Source organism: Macaca mulatta, chromosome 13 (genome assembly GCF_049350105.2).
Source record: "Macaca mulatta isolate MMU2019108-1 chromosome 13, T2T-MMU8v2.0, whole genome shotgun sequence".
NCBI lineage: Eukaryota > Metazoa > Chordata > Mammalia > Primates > Cercopithecidae > Macaca > Macaca mulatta.
In genome coordinates, this window is record NC_133418.1 from 115,819,478 (window position 1) to 115,846,322 (window position 26,845).

A 26,845-nucleotide genomic window follows, 5' to 3' on the forward strand; every position below is an offset into this window, starting at 1 on the left:
ATGGAGACTTAGAAAAGGTTAAATAACTTGCCCAAGATCTTGCTGCTAATAAATGGAAGAGACTAGGTCCGTCTGATTCCAAAATCTAAGCTACTATTACTACTATACTATATTTTACCTATAGTTTTGTAACTCTGACACAGCAAAATTTTCCCAGATGGCTAAAATACTCCCTATTCTCTCTCTCTCTCTCTCTATATATATATATATATGTAATTTATTTATTTATTCATATTTTTTTGAGACAGAGTCTCGCTCTTTCGCCCAGTCTGGAGTGCAGTGGTGTGATCATGGCTCACTGCAACCTCCTCCTTCTGGGTTCAAGCAATTCTCCTGCCTCAGCCTCCTGAGTAGCTGGGACTACAGATGCCTGCCACCATGCCTGTCTAATTTTTTTGTATTTTTAGTAGAGACGGGGTTTCACCATGTTGGCTGGTCTCGAACTCCTGATCTCAAGTGATCCACTGGCCTTGACCTCCCACAGTGCTGGGATTACAGGCGTGAGCCACCATGCCTGACTTATTTATTTTTTTGAGACAGGGTCTCACTCTGTCACCCAGGCTGGGGTGCAGTGGTGCGATCACAGATCACTGCAGCCTCAACCTCCCTGGGCTCAGGCCATCCTCCCACCTCAGCTTTCTGAGTAGCTGGGCCTATAGGTATGTGCCACCACACCCATCTAATTTTTGTAGTTTTTGTAGAAGTGGGGTTTCACCATGTTGCCAGGCTGGTCTGGAGCTCCTGGGCTCAGGTGATCCCCCTGCCTCAGCCTCCCAAAGTGCTGGGATTACAGGCATGAGCCACTGCACCCTACCATTCTAGATATTAAATAATTTTGTGTAGTTACTCCAAATACAGACTATGTTCTGTCATGTCTGACTAAAATAAAAATTTAGCTTAAGGAAACTCCTTTCTGCAGACATTATTTGTTCTAGCTCCGAGATTGTATCTCCATGCTGCTTACTTTAGGTTGCAATATGTTCCCAACACCCACCTTTCAAGTTTTTAAAATGGCATTTCAATTTTTTCTTCAGTTTGTATGCTCAGCCACCTGTGCGCTTCCTCTACTTCTCTAAAGTGAAGAAAAGGAAAAAAAAATAGTTTCTTTCCAATATAATGTTAGTAGAGAGGTCTGGATTTTTGGATTAATATACTGTAAGAAGCAGCTAATTGATTACAAATCCCACTGGAACACTCCCCCGGGGAATGAAGGTCCCGGTTTTTTTACTCTTCCTTTTATCTTCTATTCCGTTTCAGCTGAGAATCCACCAAACTAGGATTGAGTCAACCAGTGAAAGAATTCTAAGCAAGAAGGGATTGCACTGATGAGTTCCACTGCCTCTTTTTCAGAGAGGCAAATGTAAGCCCACAGACTGATTACTAAAGCAGGTGTATTTTTATCTGTGCTGTCTTCTTATTCGAGACTCTAAGCTAGTCATCAAGCCAATGGTATAACTGATAGCTGACGGGAGTTTCGGGAATGGGTGTTAAGTGTGAGAGACATGAAGTGGTAAGTCAGCTCTAAATGTATTTTTACTTGGATTCCAATCTACTGATCAGCTGTGTGCCCCTGGGCAAGTTACGTAACTTTTCTGTGACACAATTTCCTTTAAGGAGGGCGTATAATAGTATCTATTTCACACGGTTATTGTGAGGATTAAATGAGCTATTCTACCAAAAGTATTAAAGCTGTGGTTAAACTCTCATTAAACATTAGTTATTTCTACCAAAGTTAAACTGCCAAATCCTTGAGTCTTGATTTGTCCTCATAACTGCTGTGGCATTCCTCCTCTTTTAAAGTCTTCTGAACAGAAGTTGACGTTTGCATTTTAAAGGAGCTCAAATGGCTTACTTTTACGAAGTTTGGGGCAAATGGATCCTATATACACGAGACCCGCCAGGGCATGTAAACCTGGCGGACTTCAACAGTCTGGGGGTGACTGCGCTCAGGGGGTGAAGGGATGCTTAGAAACTGTCTTTCTCGGGAAGAAGATGAGGCCTTCAACGAGGGCGGCTGGCTACCAAAGAACTAAACTTTCACACAGCAAAGCGGAGCCGGTCTCCCTGCGCCCGGGGGCGTCGAATCCAGGCCCGGCTCTCACCACCCAAAGGCCCGGGTGCGGCTGGAGGGTGACGAAAGCGTCAGACCCCGGGGCCGCTCTCAGCTTTGGGCTTTCACCCGGCAGTCTCACAGACAAAGGGGCTTCTCAGCCAGGTCGCTGTTCTGGTTTGTCGTCCTCCCAGCCCCCACCTTGGTCCCCAACTTCCCCCGGCGCCGACTCGGCGGCGTCCCTCACATCGCCCCTTTGGCCGCCACCCCGGGCCCCTTTGTTGTCTGCCGTCTCTCCTAGAGAGGGGTGGGGGGCCGCGACATTCCATGGAGGAGAAACCGAGAAGTGAGGGCAAAGACGCTCTTACATGCTCCCACCCGAGGAGCGCGCCCCACGACGCTCGCCAGCCGCCCTCCGTCGGCAGCCCCGGCCGCGCCTCAGCGCCCTCGCCCGGGTCCTCGGCACAGAGGAGGGGCGTGGCGCGGCCGGCGCTCTCTGATTGGCTGCGGGCGTCAGGGCGCCGCGCCGCGATTGGGTCGCGCAGCTGTCTGGAGCGAGAGCGCGCGAGGTGGGGAGGGGGCCGCTGGAAGCTGCTGGAAGTCGGGGGCGGGGGATGCGGCGGGGGCGCCGGGGCGGGGACGACTGGGGCTACGGCAGGAGGGGCCGCGCCTGTGCAGGGCGGTCGGGGGCGACAGGCGCGGGAGGCGGTGGCGGCGGAGGGGGAGGTGCGAGCCGGGCGCCGCCCCCGGCCCCTCCCGGGCCCTCCCCGCTCAGCGCTCAGACCGCGGGCGGCCCAGGGGCGGGCGCGCCGCTGCATCCCCATCCTAGTCGTCGCCCGGCACAGCGCGAGCGGGCGAGCGGCGCGGGCGGCCGGAGCGCCGAGGCCCGGCCATGGCCACCACCAGCACCACGGGCTCCACCCTGCTGCAGCCCCTGAGCAACGCCGTGCAGCTGCCCATCGACCAGGTACCCCGAGGCGCCCTGGCGCCGGGCGTCGCGCCCTCGCCGCCCCTCCTCCCTGCCGTGGTGCCACCCGACCGGGGGCCCGGGAGGAGGGTGGGGGCTGGGGCCGGGCGCCCGTTGCCCCCCTGCCCGCCGCTCCCTGGAAGGGAGGGGGCAACAAGCCGGTTATTGTCCCAGAGCCCCCTCCCTCGTCAGTGCGCCCCCGGCCCCCCAGCCCTCCAGCCCCGGGCCTGGCGGGGGTGGGCTGGGCATTGTTGCCAGAGACAGCCCCCGGGGAAGGTGGTCGTATGGGCATGCGGGTGTGCATGCCGTCCCTGCCCTCCGCGGCAGCGGCGCTCGGATTCGGTGGTCGGGTCCCGGAGCAGCCCCCGGTGTGCATGGACCGGGGTGTAGAAAGGGTGCGGAAGGCTGGGCTTTGGTGAGCCCGGCGTGGTGCTGCCTGCCCCGCGCGCGCCTCTGAGCGACCCCTGGAGAGGCTGATGCATGGGTCTGGGTGTGCTGGGTGCCTTATAGACGGCGTCGATGGGTGCGAGGGGCCCGGAGAGGCTTAAGCGCTACTGCACTTTGGGGACAGTTTGCGTTGGATTGTGGCTTAAGAGAGACAGAGGCAACAGTTTGGGGGAAGGCAGACAGGTTATGAAGAAAAGTCAGAGGGAGTTAATCCCAGGATTCTAGCTGAGAAAGTGGCAACCCTGTAGATTGATACAACCACCTTACCTCCTTGCTCAACCCTCAAAAAAGCTCTTGACAGTGTCTAGGGAAGGGTGGCATTTAAATGAGGCCAATCGAGTTTGATGGTTTAAAGGGCCTAAGGATTACTGAGAAATAAACAGCATTGTGATGGGAAAAGCAGCGCCATTTTCACTGAGAAAAGAAAGTTTGGAAGTATTTTGTTGTGAGAGTGAGATTTAGGGAAGTTGTTAATGGGGCTGGGGGGCGGGCGGGGGTATAGTTAGGTGATTGCTCTAGCCCCAGTCTAAAGGTAGTTAACTTTGGAAATTTTGCTTACAATTATTTCAAGTGTACTTAACCTGGAAGTGTTTGCACTTCACACGGGATACAGGTTCACTGTCTTGAACTTGAAGGTGCTGCTGTCATTTAGTCTTCAGGGATTTCATTTCGATATGGGACTCCTTCTTGTCCAGACGGCTTTCCATAGCAGCAAGCTGGAAACCTGACATTAGGATACTAGCTGCTTTGTGCTTTACTGTTTTAAATAAAGTCGCCTTAAGTATGTCGAAGGAGTGTTAAACAATTGTGGCTTCTGTTGAAATTCCACATCGCAGCCATAACTTCTGATTAATAGTAAAGTACCTATCCCCCACCTGTCTTGAACAACAGTTCTAATGTGTGTCTTGCTAATGAAGTATGGTAGTGAAATTGATCGTGTATTTGAAGAAAATATTCTTCTCTCTTTATTAGTAAATTGACCAGAATTTAGGGTTTTTCATCCTCTCGGCCCTGCGGAGGATTCTTGCTGACGTTTCCGCACTGGTGTGCAGTGTATGACCTTTTAGCGTATCACACTCCTGCCTGAAATAGGCTGCTTCCAGTGTATCAGCAAATGCAGGGTGGGTGTCTGTTGAAAAGTTCCTTGCTGATGAGGAGCAAGGGAGATAGGTTTATACACTTACATTTCTTTCAGAGAGATGGGCACATATTCACGTTCTCTTTTTCTCTCCCCCCTTTCTTTCCCTTTCACTCCATGTCTGCTGTAGCCCTGCCTGTCCCTGCTATGCTGAAATATTTTCTTAAATATGCTAATAATACCTATTCATTTATATAATGCTTATAACTTTTTAGAGTGATTTTATATTAATGAACTCATTTAAGCATCCAGAGAAAGTTCTTTTCAGTACTGAAATAAGCAGGAGAATCAAGGGAAAGTGACAGGACTTAAAAGTTTTGGCATCCTTCTTTATTAGCTAAAGGTCTTAAGTTGGTATCGTGGGACTACTCTAAATTTGTACAGCCATGTGTAACCCTGACTTTGTGTAGCACAGTCGTGCACTGCATAGTGACATTTTGGTCATCAGACCGTATGTCTGATGGTGGTCCTATAAGATTATGATGGAGCCGAACAATTCCTGTTGCCTAGTAAAGCTGTAGTCATTGTCATGTCATAGCACCACGCATTACTTAGGTGTTTGGGATGATGCCAGTGTAAACAAACCTACTGTGCTGCCAGTCCTATAGAAATCTAGCACATTGTGTATAAAACTACACAGTTAGGTACAGTACATAATATTTGATAATGCTAAGTGCATCACTGCTTTATGTATTTACTATACTTTTTATTGTTGTTTTAGAGTATACTCCTATTTATTAAAAAAAAAAAAAAAAGTTAACTGTGGAACAGCCCGAGGCAGGGCCTTCAGGAAATATTCCAGAAGGCATTGTTATTATAGGACATGGCAGCTCCATGTGTGTTATTGCCCCTGAAGACCTTCCAGTGGGACAGGCTGTGGAGGTGGAAGACAGTGATGTTAATGATCCTGACCCTGTGTGGGCCTAGGCTAGTGTGTGTGTTTGTGTCTTAGCTTTTAATTGTTTTTTAAATTTAAAAAAAATTAGAAAAAAGCTGATAGAATAACAATATACAAAAAGAATATTTTTGTGCAACTGTGCAGTGTGTTTTATGCTATTATAAAAGAATTAAAAAGTTAATAAAGTAAAAAAGTTACTGTAAGCCAAGGTTAATTTATTATTGAAGAAAGGAAAATGTATTTTATAACTTCAGTGTAGCCTAAATGTAGAGTATTTATGAAGTCTACAGTGGTGTACGGTAAAGTCCTGGACCTTCGCATTCACACACTACTCACTCACCCAGAGTGATTTCTAGTCCTTCATGGTGAGTGCCCCATGCAGCTGTACCATTTTAAATCTTTTATGCTGTATTTTTACTCTACCTTTTCTATGTTTAGATACATACATACCTACTATTGTGTTACTTACTATGGTATTCAGTACAGTATGCTGCTGTATAGGTTTGTAGCCCAGGAGCAATAGCTGTACCATCTGGTCTAGGTGTGTAGCAGGCTATGCCATCTAGGTTTGCGTAAGTACACTATGGTATCCACACAGCAACAAAATTGCCTAATGATTTTTCAGAATATAGCACCATCATTTAGTGACACGTGACTGTACTTTGAGTTGTTTTCTCTTTGAGCAAGGCTTTAAAATACTGGATTAACTTTTTGTAGTGATAATAAATTGTTTCTTTGAAGCACTTAAGAGTTGACTTTCTTGTTGATGAAGCCGTTGGAATAACTAAATCTCAATTTTGTAAAATTGGATGACTGAAGTCATTTATCTATTATTTTTAAATTGAGCAAAATAGAAAATTTTTATAATGTAAATAATTTATTCCAAGTTGAGAGAAGGCTTATGAATTTGTTATAATCGGATAGTGTGATTCAATAGGAAAAAGACAAATCAGGAAATGAAGAGTGTAAAAATATAACTTGTTAGTATGTTAATTTGGTATGTGCTAATTAACAGTGTTTTGAAAAATTAGGAAATTATAAAAGCAGTTGTTTGATGTCTGAGGAAGAAAAGGATTTTAGTGTAAGAAAAACAATTGACTTTTTACTAGGTAAGTGTGGAATTTATGAGATGATAGAAATTATGGGTCTGCATGGAATGTAAGAATGCACCTTGCAGGGCAAGGTAGCAGAAAGGAGGAAGTGTTTTGTGGTTAGGCTGAGGCCAGGGAAGGAAAAGAAGCAAAAGACTACTTTGCCGTAGACTCCTGTGCTGTTTCATCTTTACTGAGAATTCCAGAGGTATTGGAATTTAGGTAGCCATAGTATTTGTTCAGTAGGCCTTAAATTTTAATAACAATATAGAATCTATTAAGTGAGGTTACCTGATGCTTTAAGAGAGGAAGTATCCAGCATCTGATGTTTGCCTTTCTAGGCCTTGTTTTCCAGATGACTTTATTTCTAGGGTAATGTTTGGTAGGTGGTTATGATTAAAGGAATGTATGGAGAGTGGGTTTTGAAGAGGGAATTGTACTGAGAAAGAGCTGTGCCAAGAAAAGGCCCAAATGTGCTATTTAGACGACATCAGGAATCACTGAAGGTATCTGTGTTCTTTATTATTAATAGTTGCTGATGTGCTGGATTTTTAAGACTCGAAAGCGAGTACCAAAATGAAACAAGAAAATAATTAAATGTCCCAGATCAACCTATTTTTTAGAGTTTTTATTTTTCAATCTTAACATACCCTATACTCTATTACATTTGATTTGCCTAACTCCCGGTTACCAGACTGAGGTTGCTATCTAGCCTTTTCCCTCTTCCTCCCTCCCTCCCACCTCTTTCTTGCCTTTTTAACCATTTTCTGTCCTTATTTCTCATGATGCTGTAATTACTGCTATGAAACTAGAGTAAATTTCTCTAGTGATGTGATATCCAGGATGGCATACTTGGCAGAAGGCCAGTTAGGGATGAAACTGGCCTGTATAAAGTCATTGAGCAGCCGTGTTTAGGGACAGGGGTCATTGTTTTAGAGATAATGTGCTGAATTCTGGGCAGGGAGAGGGGCAAGATGGAGACTCAGGATCTTTTGAAAGGTTTGGAGGGGGAAGGGGAAGGAGGAACGGTTATATGTTACTAATCCTGCAAAGTCAGATAATAATTATAATGTCTAACACTTAATACAGTTTTCAAAGCTGTTTCATACAGATTATATTATTTAATCAAATCCTCACAGCACCTTGTGAAGTCAGATAAAGTTCAAGGCCTGAAGTATTTAGCTTCACGGGTGTGTGTGCATGCATGTATGGTATTTACTATTTGAATAAAAAAGGTCAATTTTAGTTTATAGTCTTAGTAATATACGGCAAGTATTTTTGGTAGATCATTATTTTAGATCATATTTTTGGAGGGAAAGGTGGAGAGCAACTGAAGGTGCCTGAAGTCAACACTGAAGGGCTAGGGGTTGTGGTTGACACAGGGAAAATAATGATGCGTGTAAGGGAGAGAAAGCATTGTGGGCTTACGAGATCTTTGTTTCCTTTTTGGACAGTTCATTGACTGATCTTTTCTGTATATTCCCCCCGCCGCACTGTAACCAGTGAAGTTGATGTTAGGGAAAAGAGTAGTTTAAAACATTCACTTCTTTAATCTTTCTGCAGGTCTATACTATGATGAATTCCATTTCATAGGTGAAGAAACAGGTGAAGTTCTCAGTATTGAGCCTTCTTAAGAGTGTGACTTTTAGGAAGAGAAGGTGAATGAATGGCAACAAAACAAGCAGATCAAAGATTTATTTTCAACTTGCCATTTGAATGCTCTAGGTTTAGAACATAAATATTTAACTCATATCTCTCTCCTGTCTACTTTTACACTCATAATGAGCATTAGTCTTCATCACGAGAGCATGAAAATCCCGACAGTCTGCTGTGGACGATTCCTTTTCATCAGGAAGCCATATGGGACTGAGAATCTCGAATCTGTATTTTAGCCCCTGTCACAGTTAACAGTTTTAGATATGTTACTATACATGAATGAGTTTTCTCCTCTGTGTGTGTTGGTCTTAGTTTTAAAATTCCATGATTCTCTGTTTGTCTTATTAACTGATGAAGCTGCCCAAATTCTTTTTGGACCAAGTTGGAGAGAAAATAAATAAAAATTTAGAGGAGGAAAGTGAACTACTAAATTTTGAAGATGTTTTCAATAGTAAAGAGAGTTGAAACTGCCCCTCTGTTTAATTCAGAGCAGCTAAGCAAAATACCACAAGCCCTGACAACAACTGCAGCTAATATAGGTTTCCCTGTATTTCATTGTCCTTCATTAAGAGGAAGTAGTAGGGCAGTGGTGTAGTGGAAATGGCATGATTAGGTTGGCAGCCAGACTCTGCCAACCTTGTGCTCTTTGGTAAAACACTATGTTTTTCTTTAAGCCCTGATTTCCTTATCTGTAGAATAAGGATAATAATAAGTAGTAGTACCTACTTGTAGGTTATCGTGAAGATTGAAACCGTAATCTTTGTAAAATGGCAGGCCACTAGTAGATATTCGATGCACAGTTTCTTCCTCTTTACAAATTATCAAATTTCTGGAATTTGTTTTTATTTTGAGAAGTTAACATCTGTTCATATGTATTTCATTTTTAATCTTTAGGACTTCCTTTTTAGGAAGGGAAATACAAGGCTTGGGTTGGGTCATATGCCCACACAGTGATTAAACTAGGATTAAAATCTAGTTTTGAATTTGGAGTCAAAAGTGGTTTTTCTGCTTCCTCACTGCTCAAGAGCTCTTTGTCTCCCTGCTTTAAAAATGCTTCCTATGTTGTTTCTGCCTCTGTAGGTGCAAATAGCCCTCATCTCTGTTTATTGGGTCCATCAGGGCCAACTTTCTAGGGAAATAAAACAACTCACACTCAGCTTTTGGCTCCAGTTGGTTTAACAGGTGGGACTCTACAATGATAGCACTTGGTAAGATTCCTTTAAAATAAAACCAGCCATAAATATTACCCTCAGCAGAGTGGTCTTTTAATGATTTTTATGTGTGCTATGAGTGATTGAAGCAGGCTTTTGTCAGTATGTGGTGTGTGGCAAGTGGGGCAGCTGATGGGTGGAAAGGTAGGCTCAGGATTCAGGAGATAGGAACAGGCACTGGTGACGTGCCCCTTCTACCATGGCTTCCCAATCCTAACCATCCTTCCTGTATCCACTGCACCCTCCATACAAATCTTTTTCTGAATCCCATCTGATGTGACCGCTTCCTTATTTGAGCCACGAGAGTATTTTGGATTTGGCGTTGTTCTGGCATTTGCATTCTGCTTAATGTTGTACGTGTCATTCAGGGTTCTGGTAAGAGAGACAGATTGAAGTAGGTAACTAAGGCAACCAGGTAACTTAAAGAGCTATTTACAAAGATGTGGGCAGGTCTTGGGAAATAGCAAGGAATAGCGAAGTTCCCAAGCCAGCTGTACTAGACGTGGAGGGTCAAGGGGGAAGGAAGGAGCAGAACCCCAAGATAGTGGCTGTGGAGCAGGGGCTTCTTCGCAGCAGGGGAGGAAGAGCGATGGCCTCCAGTTGAAGGACTCAGTCAGCCTCCAGCGAAGCTGAGTGAGGGCTGCGGCCGGGAGAGCATGCCCCTGCCTTTCGCTTCTCCCATCCTCTCGTCTCCTGCTGGAGTCTACTTCAGAGGACAAGTTGGTGCTTTGGGGGCACAGAATAGAGAGGAGAGTGGATCTGAAGGGGCATTTAAATACAATCCAGAACATTAGGGTTACTTCAGTATTACTTATTTCTCTACCCGATGAATACAAATAAAAAACCCGTTGTCAGACTGCTTTATGCGCATTCTTATTTTGTCTCTTTCTTCTTAGTCATACATTTTGAAAGAATAGTTGATTTCCTAATTCCAGTTCACTCTTAAAACCATTATAATCAGGCTTCTGTCTCTGATACTCGGAGCTGAATCCAGTGGCAAATGTTGAGACACGCAGCACTCATCAGTTACTTCCTTGCTTAAACTCTTCACAGCTTCCATGTTGCTGAGCCATTGTGGTGCTTTTTTAAAGTGTGGCTCTGAGACCACTTGTGTCAAAAATCACTGGGGATTGTTACTAAAAGTGTACATTCCCAGGCTGTACTCAGGCTACACCCAGTGAGGGCCAGGGAGTCTGCCTTTTTGACAGGGTTCCTTCCCCCCACCTCCCGCCACCATCACAGGTAAGAGACTTGGACCAAAGTTTTTAGGCTCTTCGTGTTATTAAAAGTTTATTAAAATGGAATGTATTTTTAAAAAATGTTTATATTTAACACATTAACATGTACTCACCAAAATATAAGGCAGTATAATTATGCTATTGACAATATAGTCACAAGGGAAAAATAAAATTCATAGTGGACTCTACTGTAGGCAGTTTGGCCCTGAAACAAGACAAGACTGGAGTTGGATGATGTACACATCTCCCTGCAATCCTGTCACTGCGTCTCTGGTGACTGTACGTATAATCTCATGTGCAGAAATGTTGAAAGTCTACATTTGGGGTCCTCCCCGAAGGGGAGGCCTGGGCCAAGTGTCCCTTTTGGCCTGCTCTATGAGAGAGCCTGCTCCATGTGGATCTTTTTTCCCTCCTTTAAAAATTTTATTGATTGATTAATTGAGATAGGCTGGAGTGCAGTGGCTCAATCTCAGCTCACTGCAGCCAGTAATGAAATTGCTGGACTATGTGGCAGTTCTTTTCTTACCGTGAGCTTACCTTTGAGAGCCTCTGTCTGATGGGGTAGGCTTAGACCTTCCGAAGGATGGCTTATTCAACCCCCGACCCCTGGCAAACTCTCACACTCTTTCCACACATGCCAAGTAAATTGCTTAGAGCAATGCATGCAGAAGTGGCGAGCTGGAATTTAAATCCTGGCTTTCTGCTGCTTCAAGTACTTGCATACTCAATTACTTAAAATGCTCCTCGATACATTTTCTTTTAACTCCTTGCCTTTGATTAAGCTGTTTCCTCTTGAAATCCCTGCTACACTTTCTGGCTTGGCAGATCCATGGTTTTCAATAGTCAGCTAAAGCCTGTGCCTCCTTAATGAAGCGTTTTGAGATTTGCCCATCCTTTCCTCCCTTTTTCGGTCTCTTGTGTGCATCATATGTTCATGCGTACTACACCTACATGCCATAAGTATTTGTAATACTTCAGCCTCAGGCTGCAGGCATCCCGGGTGGACCCATGACTTGGGACCCCTTCAGACAGCTGTCTCACATCCCATGCAGCATTTATGTCATGAGGCCGGTGTTCTGGAGAAGGACTGAGAGAAGAGAGGCCCCTGGTGGTCCTGATCCGCCTCTCGCCTGTGCTCTGGACTAACCAGCGTGTCCCATTTCTGTACAGCAGAAGCCCAGTGTCATCCAGTCTTTCTCTCTTTCTTAGGAAAGAGTTAATGGCAAGATCCCATGCGGGGTCCTCACCCCTCTCCACTGGCTCCCTGTCATGTGTGAGTAGCCCTCCAACTCCAGGAGGCAGTGCTGTGAGAGAGTGCCTGATGTTTCCAGGTGACTGGGCCGCCCTGTTGATTAGGGTCCTCTGAACAGTCCCCTCATGCCCCACTTTCACTGTATTCTACTCTGATAACACCTGGAGCATTGAATTTTTTTTGCTTGCTTTACAAGTCTCCCTCCCAAACTAAATTTCTTAAGAATAAGGACCTCCACTTACTCATCTTTGTGTCCCGTCTGCCTAGGACCATTCTTGGCATGGAGCATGTTTGGAGTCTGCAGGGCTGGTGTGATGAAACATAGACTGGCTCAGCTTCTGAGTGTCACTTATTAGCTGGGTGCTCTTGGCAAGGTGCTGATCTTTTATTCGCTTCAGTTTCCTCATCTATCAAATAGGGCACATAGTGGGTCCCTCCCCACGGAGTTGTGGTTAGCACTGAGGAGATGATGCACACAGAGTCGGAACCTGGTGCTTTGGGTGTTACTGACTTTAAGTGCTTTTCCGGGGGCTGAGGAGGTCACCATGCTGTTTAAGTCTTCACATTTTTCAGAGCCTAGCAGAGTGTTCTCTGTCATCCATTTTACAGGAAGTGGAATGTCTTATATATGCCAGGTGGTGAACAAGACACAGGGTACAGCGGAAGTACTGCAGTTGAATGCAGTGATTTTCAGACTTATAACACCACAGCTCCTTGGAGCACCTAGCCTGGTAGAGAGGGCCAGGTCCTGTCGAGGAAGTTAGGAAGGCCAGGTTCTGAGAGGTGCGGTCTGGTGGGGTCGTGCTAGGTGTTCCCAGGGGACTTTTCCTGGTAACTGTGCACTTTTCCTGTCTTTCACTGGCACTCACGCCTCCTGGGCTAGGTAGAAGGCAGGTTAAGGGCTGGGGAATCTGTGGACACTCACTTCACTGGCCGACAAGCTTCTACACAGACTGAGCTCCCCAAATCAACTTCTGGTCATTCTGCAGCTGCTTTCTCTTGCAGCTGGACTGTGCCTCTTACCACTGTGGAGTCTTGAGCATTCTGATGCCTTTGGTGGTTAAGCTTACTGAAGGACTGAGCAGCAGGTCTCTCTTAGGTAAGAAGTGAGGGATAGAAACCTTTTTCAAATGGGTTACTTAAAAGGAGGCTGGGGACATGCAAAGCATTGAAGAATTTTGGGGGATTTTGGCTGGATTATTCAAAAACAATTGAATATAACTCTGAGAGGTACCAGTATTTTCAGCTGGATGATTACAATGTCAGGTGTGGTTGGAAAAAGAAGCTTTATGAGCATTTTAATCAAGAGATTCGGATAAAAGAAGCCTGCAGTTGCACAATTGTCTTTATCGATGGAGAACAAAGGACTGCCACTTTTAGTGTCCCTTTAGTAGGGCCCTCTAGAAAGACTCCTTTGGGATATCTCACCCACCCTCCATGTCCTCCAACCATCCATCCAGTCCAGGGAAGCCTGGCTTTTGGGCAGCAGCGGATGAGTCATCGACAGATCCTCCCAGATCAGCTCAAAGGAACAGGTAAACTCGTGTCCCTGTGGAGTGGGGAAAGCTCTGCTGAGCCAGGCGACCAGCCAGCTGCCAACCCTGTGGACCACATTCTTCTGGGAAGTCCCAGGCTCTGACCAGCATGCCTTGCTTCTCTCTAGGCATTGGACAAAGATGTAACATCCCATTTTAATCCATTATCTCTTATAAACTTTTTTAGGTTTTGGAGATTTTCTGTGCCAGATTTAGGTGTGTTAGTGGAAGGTCAGAGTGATACATAATATATAATTTTAGATATATTTAAGTTGTTCAGTTACATGTATAGTGTATGTTAAAATAAAATAGATAGCTCCCTGCTTATACAGACAAAACATTCTGGTTCCTTTAATCTTCTTTTTGAAACTAAATTATAGCTGAAACTACAATAATATACATGAAAAACATCTAAGTGATGCTTTCCTTGTTAAAACTCAATGTAGAGGCTGGGCACGGTGACTCATGCCTGTAATCCTAGCACTTTGGGAGGCTAAAGCAGGAGGATCCCTTGAGTCCAGGAGTTTGAGACCAGCCCAAGCAATGTAGCAAGACCCTTCATCTCTATATTAAAACAAACAAAAAGAACGAATGGAGAGAGGTGCTTGCTGCCTGTTACATAACAAGTAGTTACAAAACTATTTATCTACTGGGTGCTCAATAAATAGTAAAATTGGATATATCTAATTTAACAATATTAAATTTCAAGATAGATGTAAAGACCTGCAATAAAGGTCTAGAAATTAATTGTAGACAGAAAGTGACTTGAGACCAGAAGTACATTTTATCAACAAGCCCTGGGAGTTTTTGTTTATTGTATGGTATTGCTTAGCTGACCGGATCGTGAGGTTAGGTGAAATAGCTAATCCCAACATAAATTCCAAGTTCACATGTCTGGAGGGTACCAGGGAAGGAACATAAATGGAAAGGCAGATGCATGGGTTTTCTGAGGTGTGGACAGCATGACCGTCCGAAAGCCCATGTCCAGTCTAAAGGGAAAGCCCATGTCCAGTCTAAAGGGAAAGCCCCTACTCACTTTTGCTAATGGTGACCGTAAAGGAATGTTGGCTTGATGCGACCAAAGCTGATTTGTCAAGGGAAGATGGAAATTTCGATTTCTTGTGAAAATAGGATTTTTAAAATTTTGGGTAAAATTTTAAGTTTTCTCCTTTTTGAGCCCTGATAACACATCTAAGGCTAGATTTAGTTGATTGGCCACCAGGAGTTAGGTAACAGTTTCTGTTACAGTTTATGGTGTTCAGTCCATCTGAAGTACACTTGTGTTTTGCAACTTAAAAGGAACATTCACAAATGGGATTATAACCAGAGCAGGGCACTGAGGACTACAGAATGCTTAGAAACCATGTCAAACAGTAGTTGAAGATACAGTTCTTATATTTCACCATTCAGTAATTTCATCCTTAAATTGACTGAAAGAGTTTCAAATTTTATCTGACTAGTTCTTTTCATTTGGAGAAGATCACATCTTGGAAATAATCTTGAAAGTTAATACCCCGTTACAGTGGAAGGTTGGAATTTCACACTACTAGCATTTTATTCTTTTTGCAGATCCAGTATTACTATTATTAATTGGTTTACATTGTCAAGGCTATTTTATGGTATGTGACATTAAAATAAATGTCTAGCTGGAGGGGAATAAAGTAATACTTGGAAAGGTCTTGATAAGTCCCTGTCAGTTTTTTGTTTTTCTAGAATGTGTATTGATTTTTGGCCAAAATGTTTTATTTTGTGGTAACTCTGGAGTTACCAGCTTTGGAGTTTAGGTTTAATCTGCAGTGTGCTTCACTGTGTCAGCATGCCTTTTCTAATACTAGGACTGACACAGCTGTTCTTATTAGCTATATCCCAAGAATAGCAGTGACGGAGATTTTTGGTTTGCAAGTAGAGCCAAGAAGATGAAGGTAGAGGACAAGGCAGAGGTTTGTTGAACTAGTACTTAGTATCTTTGGAGATAGTTAAGGGGTTCTTAGTATAAGCTTATAATGTTGGGTGCTGTAATTATAGCCCTTATATATTTCCTGTACAATGAGACTAGTTATGTCTTCACCTTTTGTTCTTGGAAAATACTTTTAAAGCCACATAGTAAAGGAAAATTTTGGTAAACTTGGCATCAAATATTGAGCCTCAGCTGTCTATTAGACTTGAATGGAAATTCTGATACACTAATCAAAATTAATTCTAAGTATTGTTGCAATTTTTATATGAATTGAGGGAATTCATTTCTAAGCACTCAAGTTTCTTTTTAAGGTATAAGAAATATAAATTAATGGAGAAATATTCCAAGAAGGTTTTTGGCATAGACTCAGAGTTTTACTTTATAGGATTATAAAGTGATCTGTTAAATAATTTTTGAATGAATATTGCATTGAGTAGGAAATGCTTCAGTAGATTAAAAAATTCTTAAAAATTAATATTAAAAGAGTATATTAAAGATAAAAGGATGTTGGTACTATGTCAGCAAAGACAGAAAAGATTGAAATAGTGCCAGAGGCTGGACTTGGATTGCTTTCCTTTTTGTATTTTATTGAAAGCAGGAACCACTAGAAAATAATATAAAAATATTAAACTACTTTCCCTATTTTGTCTCTATCTCCAGATTTGGTGTGACACTGGAGTTTAGCCCTTGTGAAATGAAGGAGAAAGTATACATTTTCTTGGAATCCTGTAGCAAAGGTGCAACTTCTAGTTAAGGAAACTGCAGTGTAAAGAAGGGACAGCTTAGCTCATTGAGTATTTATTGATTGCCAGGCTTTTTTCTAAGCCTCAAATTTCAGAGAGCAGAGGGTCGAGTTGGCAGGGTTGGATGATATAGCAAATGAAAAAACAAACGTGTTTCATATATTTAGATTATAGTGACTAAGATCATGGATTCAGGAGTTAACCTCTGTTCCAGTTTTGGTTCTGCAACATAGCATCCCTTACAAGCTGTGTGAGTTTATCTGGGTGCACAGGAGCGTAGTGTGTAATGAGTACTCTATAAATGGTAGCCATGGCTGCCATTGTACCTTTTGTGCAAACTGCTTGTGTGAAATAAAATTTTATCAGGTGATGGTCATCTGGATTGTACTTGAACACTTCTGCTGGTGCAGAGCTTGCTCCCTTCATTAGGGCAGCCAGTTTCATTTCTGGATAGTTGTAGTTGCTAGAGAGTTTGTCGTTTATGTGCTTGCAAACTTTCTGGAGTAACCCAGAAGTGGTCTGAATAAGCCCATTTCTTCGTGGTTACCTTTCAGAGAATTGGACGCTTCCTATTCTTTTTTCACATGACTGGCTTATGAACAACTGCGTATTTGTACATTAGGCCTCAGTAACCCTCAGTCTTCTGTGAAATCCATGGGCTCATGATTGAACATTTCTAGCTCTCCTGGGATGATACAGCCCCATATCTTGAAAGTTCACTTTCTAAGTTTTGTCCTCTCTAGAGTTTTGCAGTGTTGGTGTACTTATTTGAAGATATGTTTTTGTTGTTGTTTTTTTTTTGCCTCCATTATTTACTAAAATGTACTGAAAATAAAAATGACTAATTTATAATAAGCATGTTCTCATAAATTATCCTGTTGAGTCAATGATAGAACCCAGGAGGCATGCCCAGAATACCATTTCTTTAGACACAGTAGACTTATTTGACGTTAGCTGGCTGATAGTGTGTCAGGAGTGAGAAAGGAGCATAACTGAAGGACGCAGGTGGCATGCTGGAAATGTGTTACCTAAGATTGCACTGAGATAGGGGCTCATCAAACACATTTTTGGTCAAATGTCTTAATGATAGTGTTAAAATCAATGTTGAGTTAAAGCTGAATATCATCCACTCAAATCTCAAAGATTTCTTTGTCTTCAACTCCTGAAAATGATCAACAATGTCATCTAATCATTTCTGCAAACATTTGTTTCCCTCCGTAGATTCAAAACAATAGGAACTATCTTATTAAAACATTTTAAGACTTAATTTCAGGTTTGATTAGTGAGAACAATACATGTTTTAGATACTCCAGTTTTCTTTAACACTTTCCTTTTTTCTTCATATACTTTATGTATTTTATTGTGTATGATTCATTATGGATATTATTATGTATGAGTTTAGGATTTTTTTCTCCTTGCCATATTGAGATGTCAGAGCTAAATGTTCTCCTTTTAATTCATTCTCACAGGATGTGTAGAATTCACAGATAGAGCTTTTTCATGAAAAAGGCTGTTTTTCGTTACTTGAATGGAACTAAATAACTCAAAATCAAATACAGCTCCTAAGGGTTGTTTTGTTTAATGTTGGCACACTAACCAAGCTTGCAAATAACATATTGTGAAATAATCGAATCTCTTAATGACTTGTTTAAAAATTTGGCTCAAAGGATCTAATGTTCTAAAAGTTGTCATATAATGAAGCTTTCTCAATACTCACATTAACTTGTTTCCCTAGTCTCAGTTATAGTATTTTATTTTTGTAATAAATATTTAAACTGATACAATAGTAATATATAAATCATATAAAGTCATTTATTCTTTACACTCCAAGGTAACTGTAGAGTGTTTATATGTATTTGAAAGTTGATGTTCATATAGTAACAGTAAATATGAATGACATGCATTGTTTGTATTTTTGATGTTACTTTGCTGATCAGAAATGATGGTAGTTTAGGCTGTCAGATGGTCACTGACCTCCACCAATTTAAGGATGCTACAAATGACCAGCAAGCAGACATTAGGCCAAAACCCAAACCAAAGCAAAATAGCAGGGATTTGGGCGTAACCACGGATAAAGCCAAAGTTCAGTTCATCTGTACCTTAAAAAGGGAGATGAAATGAGGTACTTCATAATGTTTTTGCTGTTTGAGAGCTAATTCTTCTCTTATAACATGCAAATATATTTAACATTTTTGCTTTTCTAATTTCATTTGTGTTTTCAGTAATGTGTTACATACCCTAGTAGGGAACTGAATTTAGTTTGTATGTTTCTCATCTGATTTAGAAAGTAATACATCTTTATCATATGAAACTTATAAAATAAAAAAAGTATGAATAGAAAATTTAAAAATCACCCATTACCCTTTAGTCCAGAGACAACTTTTGTTAATATATTTATATTAGAGTATGTGTGTATGTTGAAACAAAATTGGGCTTATACTGAACATAAAATTTTTGTAACCCAGCCACCACGTTGTGAGGAATCCCAGGTTATATAAAGATGCCTTGTGTAGGTGTTTGAACCTACAGGCCCAGCTGAAGTCCAGATGACAGCCAGCATCCACTGTCTGACATGTGAGTGAGCAAGCCTTTAGATAATTCCAGTCTCTTATGCCAAATAGAGAAACAATGAGGTATCCATGCTGAACCTTGCCCAAATTCCAGATTCTAGAGCAAAAGAAATGTGAGTGTTTTCAGCTGCCAAATTCAAGGGTACTTTTTAGGTCATCACCGTTTTCATTTGGCAATCATATATATTTTAAAAATTTTAATTGAATCTAACTTAAATATGGTGAAATGCATAGACGTTAATTGTGCAGTTTGACCAATTTTGACAAATATGTACACTTGTGTAACTCCTATCCTGTGTAACCCTAGTAAAGGTGAACATGGTAGGCCAGAGTGAGCAAGGTGTAAGTGTTCGATGATGAGTGGAAAAGACTGGGAGGACTTTGGTCATAATATAAATATGATAGGAAGCCATGAGATTTTTGAAAATATACTTTTAATTTTAGAATAGTTTTAAATTTGCAGAAAGTTGTGAAGATAGTACAGAGAGTTTCCACATACCCCATGTCCAGTTTTTCCTCTCGTTAACATGTTTCATTAGGATGGTCATTTGTCACAGCTGGTGAAACAATATTGATACATTATTGTTGACTAAACTCTATACGTTATTTGATAGATTTCTTTAGTTTTTACTTAACGTTAAGGTCTGTATTAGTTAGCTTTCATAACAAAAACCATAGACTGCGTGGATTAAACAACAGAAATTTATTTTCTCACAGATCCAGAGGCTGGAAGTCTGAGATCCAGGTGCCAGCACGGTTGGGTTCTGGTGAGGGCTCTCTTCCTGCCTTGCAGATGGCCACCCCTCCTGGTCTTTTCTAGATGTGTTCTTGGTGAAAGAGAGAGCAAGCCCTCTGTGTCTCTTTTTATAACGGCACTAATCCAGTCAGGCCAGGGTCCTACCTATCCTCACAACCTCATCTAATCCAAATTAACTTCCAAAGGCCCCCATCTCCAAATGCATCACATTGGGAGTGAGGACTTCAACATATGAATTTTGGGGGGAAACAGACATTCAGTCTATAGAGTCCTTTTGTGTTCCTGGATCTTATGCAGGTTACTGTATTACCTTTTTCTTTCTTTCTTTTTTTTTTTTTTTTTAAGACAGAATCTCACCCTGTCGCCCCCAGCCTAGAGTACAGTCATGTGATCATGGCTCACCACAACCTTGACCTCTTGGGCTTAAGTGATCCTCCCACCTCAGCCTCCTGAGTAGCTGGGACTGCAGACTACGTGCGTCACGAGGCACGAATAATGTATTTTTTGTAGAGAGGGGATTTCACTTTGTCGCCCAGGCTGGTCTCGCAAGACCTGCCTCAGCCTCCCAAAGTGCTGGGATTACATATGTGAGCCACCATGCCTGGCCCATATTACATTTAGTCATTGTGTCTCCGTAGCTTCCTCCAGACTGTGGCAGTTTCTCAGACTTTACTTTTTTTTGGTGACCTTGTCAGCTTTGAGGATTACTGGTCATGGATTTTGTAGAATCTCTCCAGTGGGATTTATCGAATGTTTTTCTCATGAGTCTGTGCTTATTGGTGTTTGAGAGGAAGACCACAAAGATGAAGTGTTGTTTTCATCACATCATTCCAGGCTATGTACTTTCAGTGTGACTGATCACTCTTGATGTTAATTTGATCACCTGGCTGAGGCAGTGTCTGTCAGATTTCTCCACTGTAAAGTTTCTCTTTTTACTCCCACTTTCCATATTGCACTCTTTGGAAGAAGCCATTCTGAGCAGCCTATGCATAGGGATAAACTGTGGATGCTTTGAATAGAGGAATTAGCTACTCTGGTTTACGTCTGAAGAAGCTCTCATTACTGTGTGGAGGGCAAGAGTTGAATCAGGGAGGGGAGTTGGCTTGTGATCACAGTAGTCTAGGCTTGGTGATGGTGGTTATGGTGGGTGTGGTGAAGAGTGGCCTCATTTGGGATATACTTGAAGGTAGAACTGATATGACTTACTGGTGGATTGAATGTGGTTATGAGAAAAAGAGAAGACTCAAGGATGACGCTTCCTAAGTTTTTGTCCTAAGCAGCTCAGACAGATAATTGTGGGGAGCTAGGGGAGAGGGTGGGGAGGACTGGAAGAGAAGTGGCTTTTGGAGCATGGGAAGGGGTGGATGTGAAAGGTTTTCCTTTGGGCTGTATTAAGTTTCAGATGCTTGTTAGACTTTGAGGTATAAACATGTAGACCATTGAAGATGTGAATCTGGAGTTCAGGTATAGATCAGGTCTCAATATTCTATTTGGGGGTCACACATTTTGTCTTTAAAGAATTCCATGTATTTTCAGAATAAAAATTTAGTTTGATAGAATAAAGAGCTTGTGGTAATTCGACTCGAATTATGAAAAAAATTTAAATCAAACTTTTTTCCCCCCTGAAAGCATTGTGAAAAAAGGGTAAAATGTAGATGATTTTCAATCAGCATCAGTGTGACCTGTCTGTGTCTGACCTAAGTCTCAGCTAATATATCCAGTTGAGCAGTGGAAGATTAAGAATTTGATTTGCATGTCTTAAAGCCGTTGAGAAAAGGAACTAGACATTTTAGGTTTTTTTTTTTTTTTCCCTAAGGAACTATATGCATATATTTTGAGCGTTACATTTTTTTTCTTAGAGGGAAACTAGTCAGGAGTGGGAGGCCTCTGAACAAGCTGCATTCTGTGTAGCCGCCAGCTTTTCTTTTTCTTTATCCAGGAGAACGCTGGCCTTCAGCGCCTCTTTCTGCTTCCCCTCGTTCAGACCAGTGGGGGCGACTGGCTTTCCTGTCTGACTCCTCCTGTTCTGGTAATGAAGATAGGGAGGCTGAAGGATTGATATTATTTGGCTCCCTGTTTAGAAGGTAGTTATATAAAATTAAATAAAATTTGGCCAATACCACTTACAACTTTAAGTTGTTGTAGAAATTGATTCATTATTATTCACAAAAGATAATTTTAAGTTAATAATACTGGAAGAATTTATGGGTTTTTTTCTCTTCCCTTCCCTCCCCCCTAGTTCTTTATTTATTTTTAGAGGTTTTTGTACTAGTACATCCTCCCTTTTCTGGGGAGTTGATTTGAAAAATTAGATTTGCAAGAGAATGTATGCTTTTAGAGGATGATGAAAGCAACTTGCACTGCAACTTAAGGAAAACCCTTTTCAGCTCCCTGCATGCCCTATCTAGACCCCATCCCAGAGAGGAATGACTTCTGGAATATTGTGTTAATCATTTCCTTGCCTTCTTCGTAATGTTAACCACAAATGTTTATATGTATGTGGTAATAAACATGAAATTTACCATCCTAACCATCTTTAAATGCACAGCTCAATAGTGATAAGTATATTCACAGTGTTGAGCAGTAGATCCCCAGAACTTTTTCATCTTGCAGAACTGAAATTGCATATTCATTAAGCAACTCCTTGTTTTCCCCACGTCCCAGCTCCTGGCCTTTTGTTTTTATGAAGTTGACTGTTCTAGATACTTAGTGTAAGTGGAAACCTATAGTGTTTGTCTTTTTGTGACTGGTTTAATTTCACGTAGCATATGTTTTCAAGGTTCACTTGTATTTTCACATAGGAGGTATGTTATGGGACCTCATAAAAGCCAGAATTTCCTTCCTTTTAAAAGCTTAATAACATTCTATTTATAGTTCTTAATTTCCATGTGATTGAAATTATAACATTTTATTCATGATTTGTGATATTTTTGTACTTAGTTTAGGAAAATCTTCTGTATGCTGAGATCATAAAGATATCTTCGTATATTATCTTTTTAAGAAATAATTTTTATTTTAAAACAATATTAAACTCACAGAAAAGTTCCAAGTACAGTTTAGAGAACGTTTTCCTGAACCATTTGAGAGTAAGTTGCTGACTCGTTGCCCCATCACTTCTGAATACATTTGTGAGATTTCCTACAAAAAAGGACATTTTTCTGTGTAATCTCAAAATGACTATCAAAATTAGGAAATTAATACATTTCTATAATCAAGTCTTCAGATTTTAAGTTTTACCAGTTATCACATAAAGTCCTTTTTAGCAACAGCATCCAGTTTAGAATCACAGGTTGCATTTAGTTTGCGTGTCTCTTTAGTCTCCTTAAGTCTGGAACACTCCCTTTATTGAATTGAGAAGTATTCCTTCTTCTTCTGTTTTCTGGAAGGGATTGTGTAAAACTGGTATTAATTCTTTTTTAAACATTTGATAGAATTCTCCAGTAAAACCATCTGGGCCTAGAGATGTTTTTTTCTAGGAGATTTTAAATTCCAAAGTGTTTTGTTAACAGTTACAGGGCTATTTAAATTATCTATTTCATATCGGGTGAGTTATAGTAGTTTGAGTATGGAATTGGTGCATTTCACCTAAGAAGTTTCCATTTTAGCTAATCTGTGTGCAGTTTTATTCTTCCTTACTTTATATAGATATATTTATAATGAAAATACAATATGTATTTATGAAAATAAATATGTATTTTACATCTGTGTCATATACTTTTATATCTGTATCATATAATTTGGATCAAGCTCTGGATGCAGTCAGGACCTCAGTGGCAGGCCGTATTCTGCACAGATGGGAGTCTCAGTGACCTGTAAAGTCTGTGCCTTTACACACTTCAGAATTTGCTATGCGTGAGTCTTCTGACCGTGCAGATAGTTGTACTGTGGCTATTCTGTGCACACACCTCATTCTATTTCAATTTTTTTCCTTCAAAACAGTGTGATACAGTGAAAATCAGATTTGCTATGGTCCCTGCCCCCAGGTTGCTTAGAGTCTCTGAGGGGTTATGGAGAAGTAATTAGGAAACTGGGAATCAGAGTGGTTTGTGTTCTGATGAGGAAGGGACAGGTCCTTATGAGAACACAGAGAAGAGGTACATGTTTTATTCTCCTCTGCGTCTCTAGCACCGGGTACAGTACTTGGCACATAGTAGGTTCTCACTAAATCTTTGTTGAATGAATGAATAAACTCAGAGGTGGGTTGATTGCATGGTCACTTTTGGGGAGATCTTACGTCTGAGCTAAGTTAGTGATATCCACTGGAAGTAGATGGATAGAGGGAATTCTCCCAGGTGGGTGCAATGGTACGCAGTGTCATAGAAGCAAAGAAAGCTTAGCGATCTAAACAGTTGTCTAGAGGTGACTATTTGCAAGTGAGGAGTGGTTTCCAAAAGTGATTACAGACGGAGGACTAAGAAGAAGTTACTCTGACCAAAGTGTATATTGGACAAGGTTAGCGAAGAACTAAAATTGATTTTTATGGATTAGCATTTTTGGTTCTGGCTGTTGTTTACCATTGTTAAGTTTAGTTTCTAATATACCTTAAGAATAATGCTTCCCAAATGAATGAGAAATATTTTTTTGTGAAATGTGGTACAGCTTTCTCCAGGTCTTACCTAATCATCTTACTCAGACTGTCTTTGCTCGAAAACAAACCTTTCCTATGCTGTAAGTATGTCTGTGATAAATCATGAGTTGACTGCTCATACTGGTGGGTCATACATGAGCATTTTCATGTGCCAGGTACTGTATTGAGACCCTGCTGTGGGTTACCTCACTTAATCCGGACAGCAGCCTATCCGAGAGGAAACCAAACCTGGGTTCACTCCCACTTTACAGAAGTAACTAAGGTTTGGGGAAGTTAAGTGGTGTGTACCCAGCGTCACTTTGATAAGCCCACTACTCGTGTTTGGATCTAAGTCTGTCTTCATTAACCATTGAGTTTTGTGTGCTCTTTCCAAGGTTTCATATGTCTTTTTATTAAATAAAAAAGACCTGGGATTTAGTTTTGGGTACAGATCTTTAGAAAGTTCATCAGTTAAATAGGGAAATAGTTTGTAATGAAGTAACATATTAGGACACCCCTAAAGCAAATTACAGAAACCCACTTCAGCTAGCCAACATGGCTGGATGCAGATAGTCCAGCAGTAAACACTGTGTTCTTCGTCTCTGTCTTCCCTCTTTTTTTCTTTCCTATTTCCCCCTCCCTCCTTATCCCACTGCCCCACTCCCTCTCTCATCCTGCTTTTCTTTGAGTGTTGGCCCATTCCCTCCTGTCATAGAAGCAGCTCATTTGAAACCAGTTCCACTTGTGATCCTGGGAAGGGAGATCATCGTCTTCTCTGAGGCTCTGGCAGAAATGCCCTAGGGAAGACTCTTGTTCCTGGGGCCTGGGGCTGTGACAGGACTTTGTGAAACTACATGGAATGGGGCTGTTGGGGGTGACAGAATATCCTTATTTCATCTTAATAAGACATATTCGATGGCTGAAAGCTATAATTATTATGTGAAGATAATGCACAGTATATTTTAATAGATTTATCAAGATATAATTCATGTACCATACAACTCGCCCATTTAAAGTGTACAATTCAATGGTTTTAATGTACTCAGCTGTGCACCTATCACTGCTGTCTAACCTGGAACATTTTCATCCCTAAAAGAAACCTTATACCATTAGCAGTCACTCCCCATTTCCCCAAACCCCTCAGCCCTAAGCAACCACTCGTCTACTTTCGGTCTCTATAGGTTTGCCAGTTTCATGTAAGTGGAATCATACAATATGTGGTCTTTTGTGTCTGGCTTCCTTCATTATCATAATGTTTTCAAGGTTTATCTTTGCATATCAGTGTACATTTCATATTGCTAAATAATATTTCATTATGTGGATATACCACATTTTATCCATCTGTTGATGGACATTTAGGGTGTTTTCACATTTTGGTTATTATGAATAATGCTGCTGTGAACATTTTTGTAGAAGTCTTTGTGCAGATTTAAGTTTTCAGTTCTCTCATATATATACCTAGGGGTGGAACTGCTGGATCATATGCTAACCGTGTCTCACATTTTGAGGAACTGTTTTCCAAAGTGGCTGTACCATTTTATATTCCCATCAGTGGTGTGTGAGAGTTCCAGTTTCTCCACATTTTTGTCAACGCTTACGATCTTTTTGATTGTAGGCCTCTTGGTGCATGTGAAGTGGTATAATTTATAATATTTTATGAAAAGGTTGTTTTGTTTTTTAAACACTTGCCTGTTTACTTGTTTTTTTTGGTTTGTTTGTTTTTTTGCCTTGTGTTGGAGCTCTCCCAGTTGTCTCCCTGAACCTTTTCCACCTCAGTCCAGGTGGCCAGGTAGGCAGACCATGTCACTCAAAGGATCAGAAGTGCATGTTTGCTTGTTTTTCTTTTTCTTTATAAACTTCATAATCTACAAGTACAGATAGGGATTATTCTTATTTTCATATTAAGAAACTATGGCGTAAAGAGGTTGTAAATGCCAGAGGTTATTTGGTCAGGGCTGAAACAAGGGTTTGTCGTTAGGGTTGATTGAGTGGTGTTGAGTTGCTTGCCTCAGATCTGCTGTTGTCCTCCTGCTGTGATGTGGTAGGTGCATTCCTGTGGCACACATTCCCACTGTGTTCACTGTGTTATATGTAGTTCCCACAACCTAGTTGCATCTCTACTGCTTTTTTCCCTAGAAATGTGAGGGCAAGAGTAATGTTTTAGGAATAATCTTTATTAAATTGTTCACAAACTTGACTACTTTAATTTTCATTAGTATAAATTACTTGCAGCACACCAGAACTGAACCATTTTTCTATGATTCACAATTGGTGCCTTTGACTACTTAGTTATGATGACTTTTATCGGCTGTGTAGGGCTATTTAACATTCACCTTGGGGTTGGTATAAAATGTGATATTCTGGCAGTCCATAGTCTGGGATGCACAGATGGTTTTCCATCTGTGGCTTTCTCCCTGGCCCTAAAGAGACTCTATTGTTAGGCGTATTAGTAGTGGAGTCTGCATTCCAGGACTCCATGTTGAGTCTTGTGTTGTCAGCACAACATGAAAGAATCTATGTTGATCACACCTTATGCAAGAATCTATGTTGATCTCTTGCCATCGATTTGCCACATGCCACTGTATAGTTTGGAAGTCAAAAACTTGTGATTTAGAATTGCTGTTCAGCTCATGCTTAATATTATAATGGCATCAAGCAGTAGCAAGAAGAGATTACACATATTGGCTGCACCCCCTAAATTTGGAATAATACAGTGATCTGCATAAGATAAAAGGGAACATGAGCTTGCAAGTATCTTAACACATACT

At 41.4% G+C, this 26,845-nt stretch overlaps 1 protein-coding gene across 6 annotated transcripts in view; it reads left to right on the forward strand.

Annotated features, from left to right (window-relative positions):
* The first annotated feature begins 2,372 nt into the window (after positions 1–2,372).
* The window catches only part of MBOAT2 (membrane bound O-acyltransferase domain containing 2), a 142,916-nt gene continuing 118,443 nt past the window's right edge, over positions 2,373–26,845 (forward strand). For 5 of the 6 annotated variants that reach the window (XR_013403073.1, XM_015111660.3, XM_077960170.1 and 2 more), the window contains exon 1: positions 2,831–3,017. Coding sequence is in view for 1 of the 6 variants with exons in the window: in XM_015111660.3 (XP_014967146.1) it covers positions 2,943–3,017 (75 nt within the window). In the remaining 5 variants the exon portion in view is untranslated. Of the gene's footprint in view, positions 2,620–2,830; positions 3,018–26,845 lie in introns of those variants that run through there. The other variant, XM_077960169.1, reaches the window with a different exon arrangement.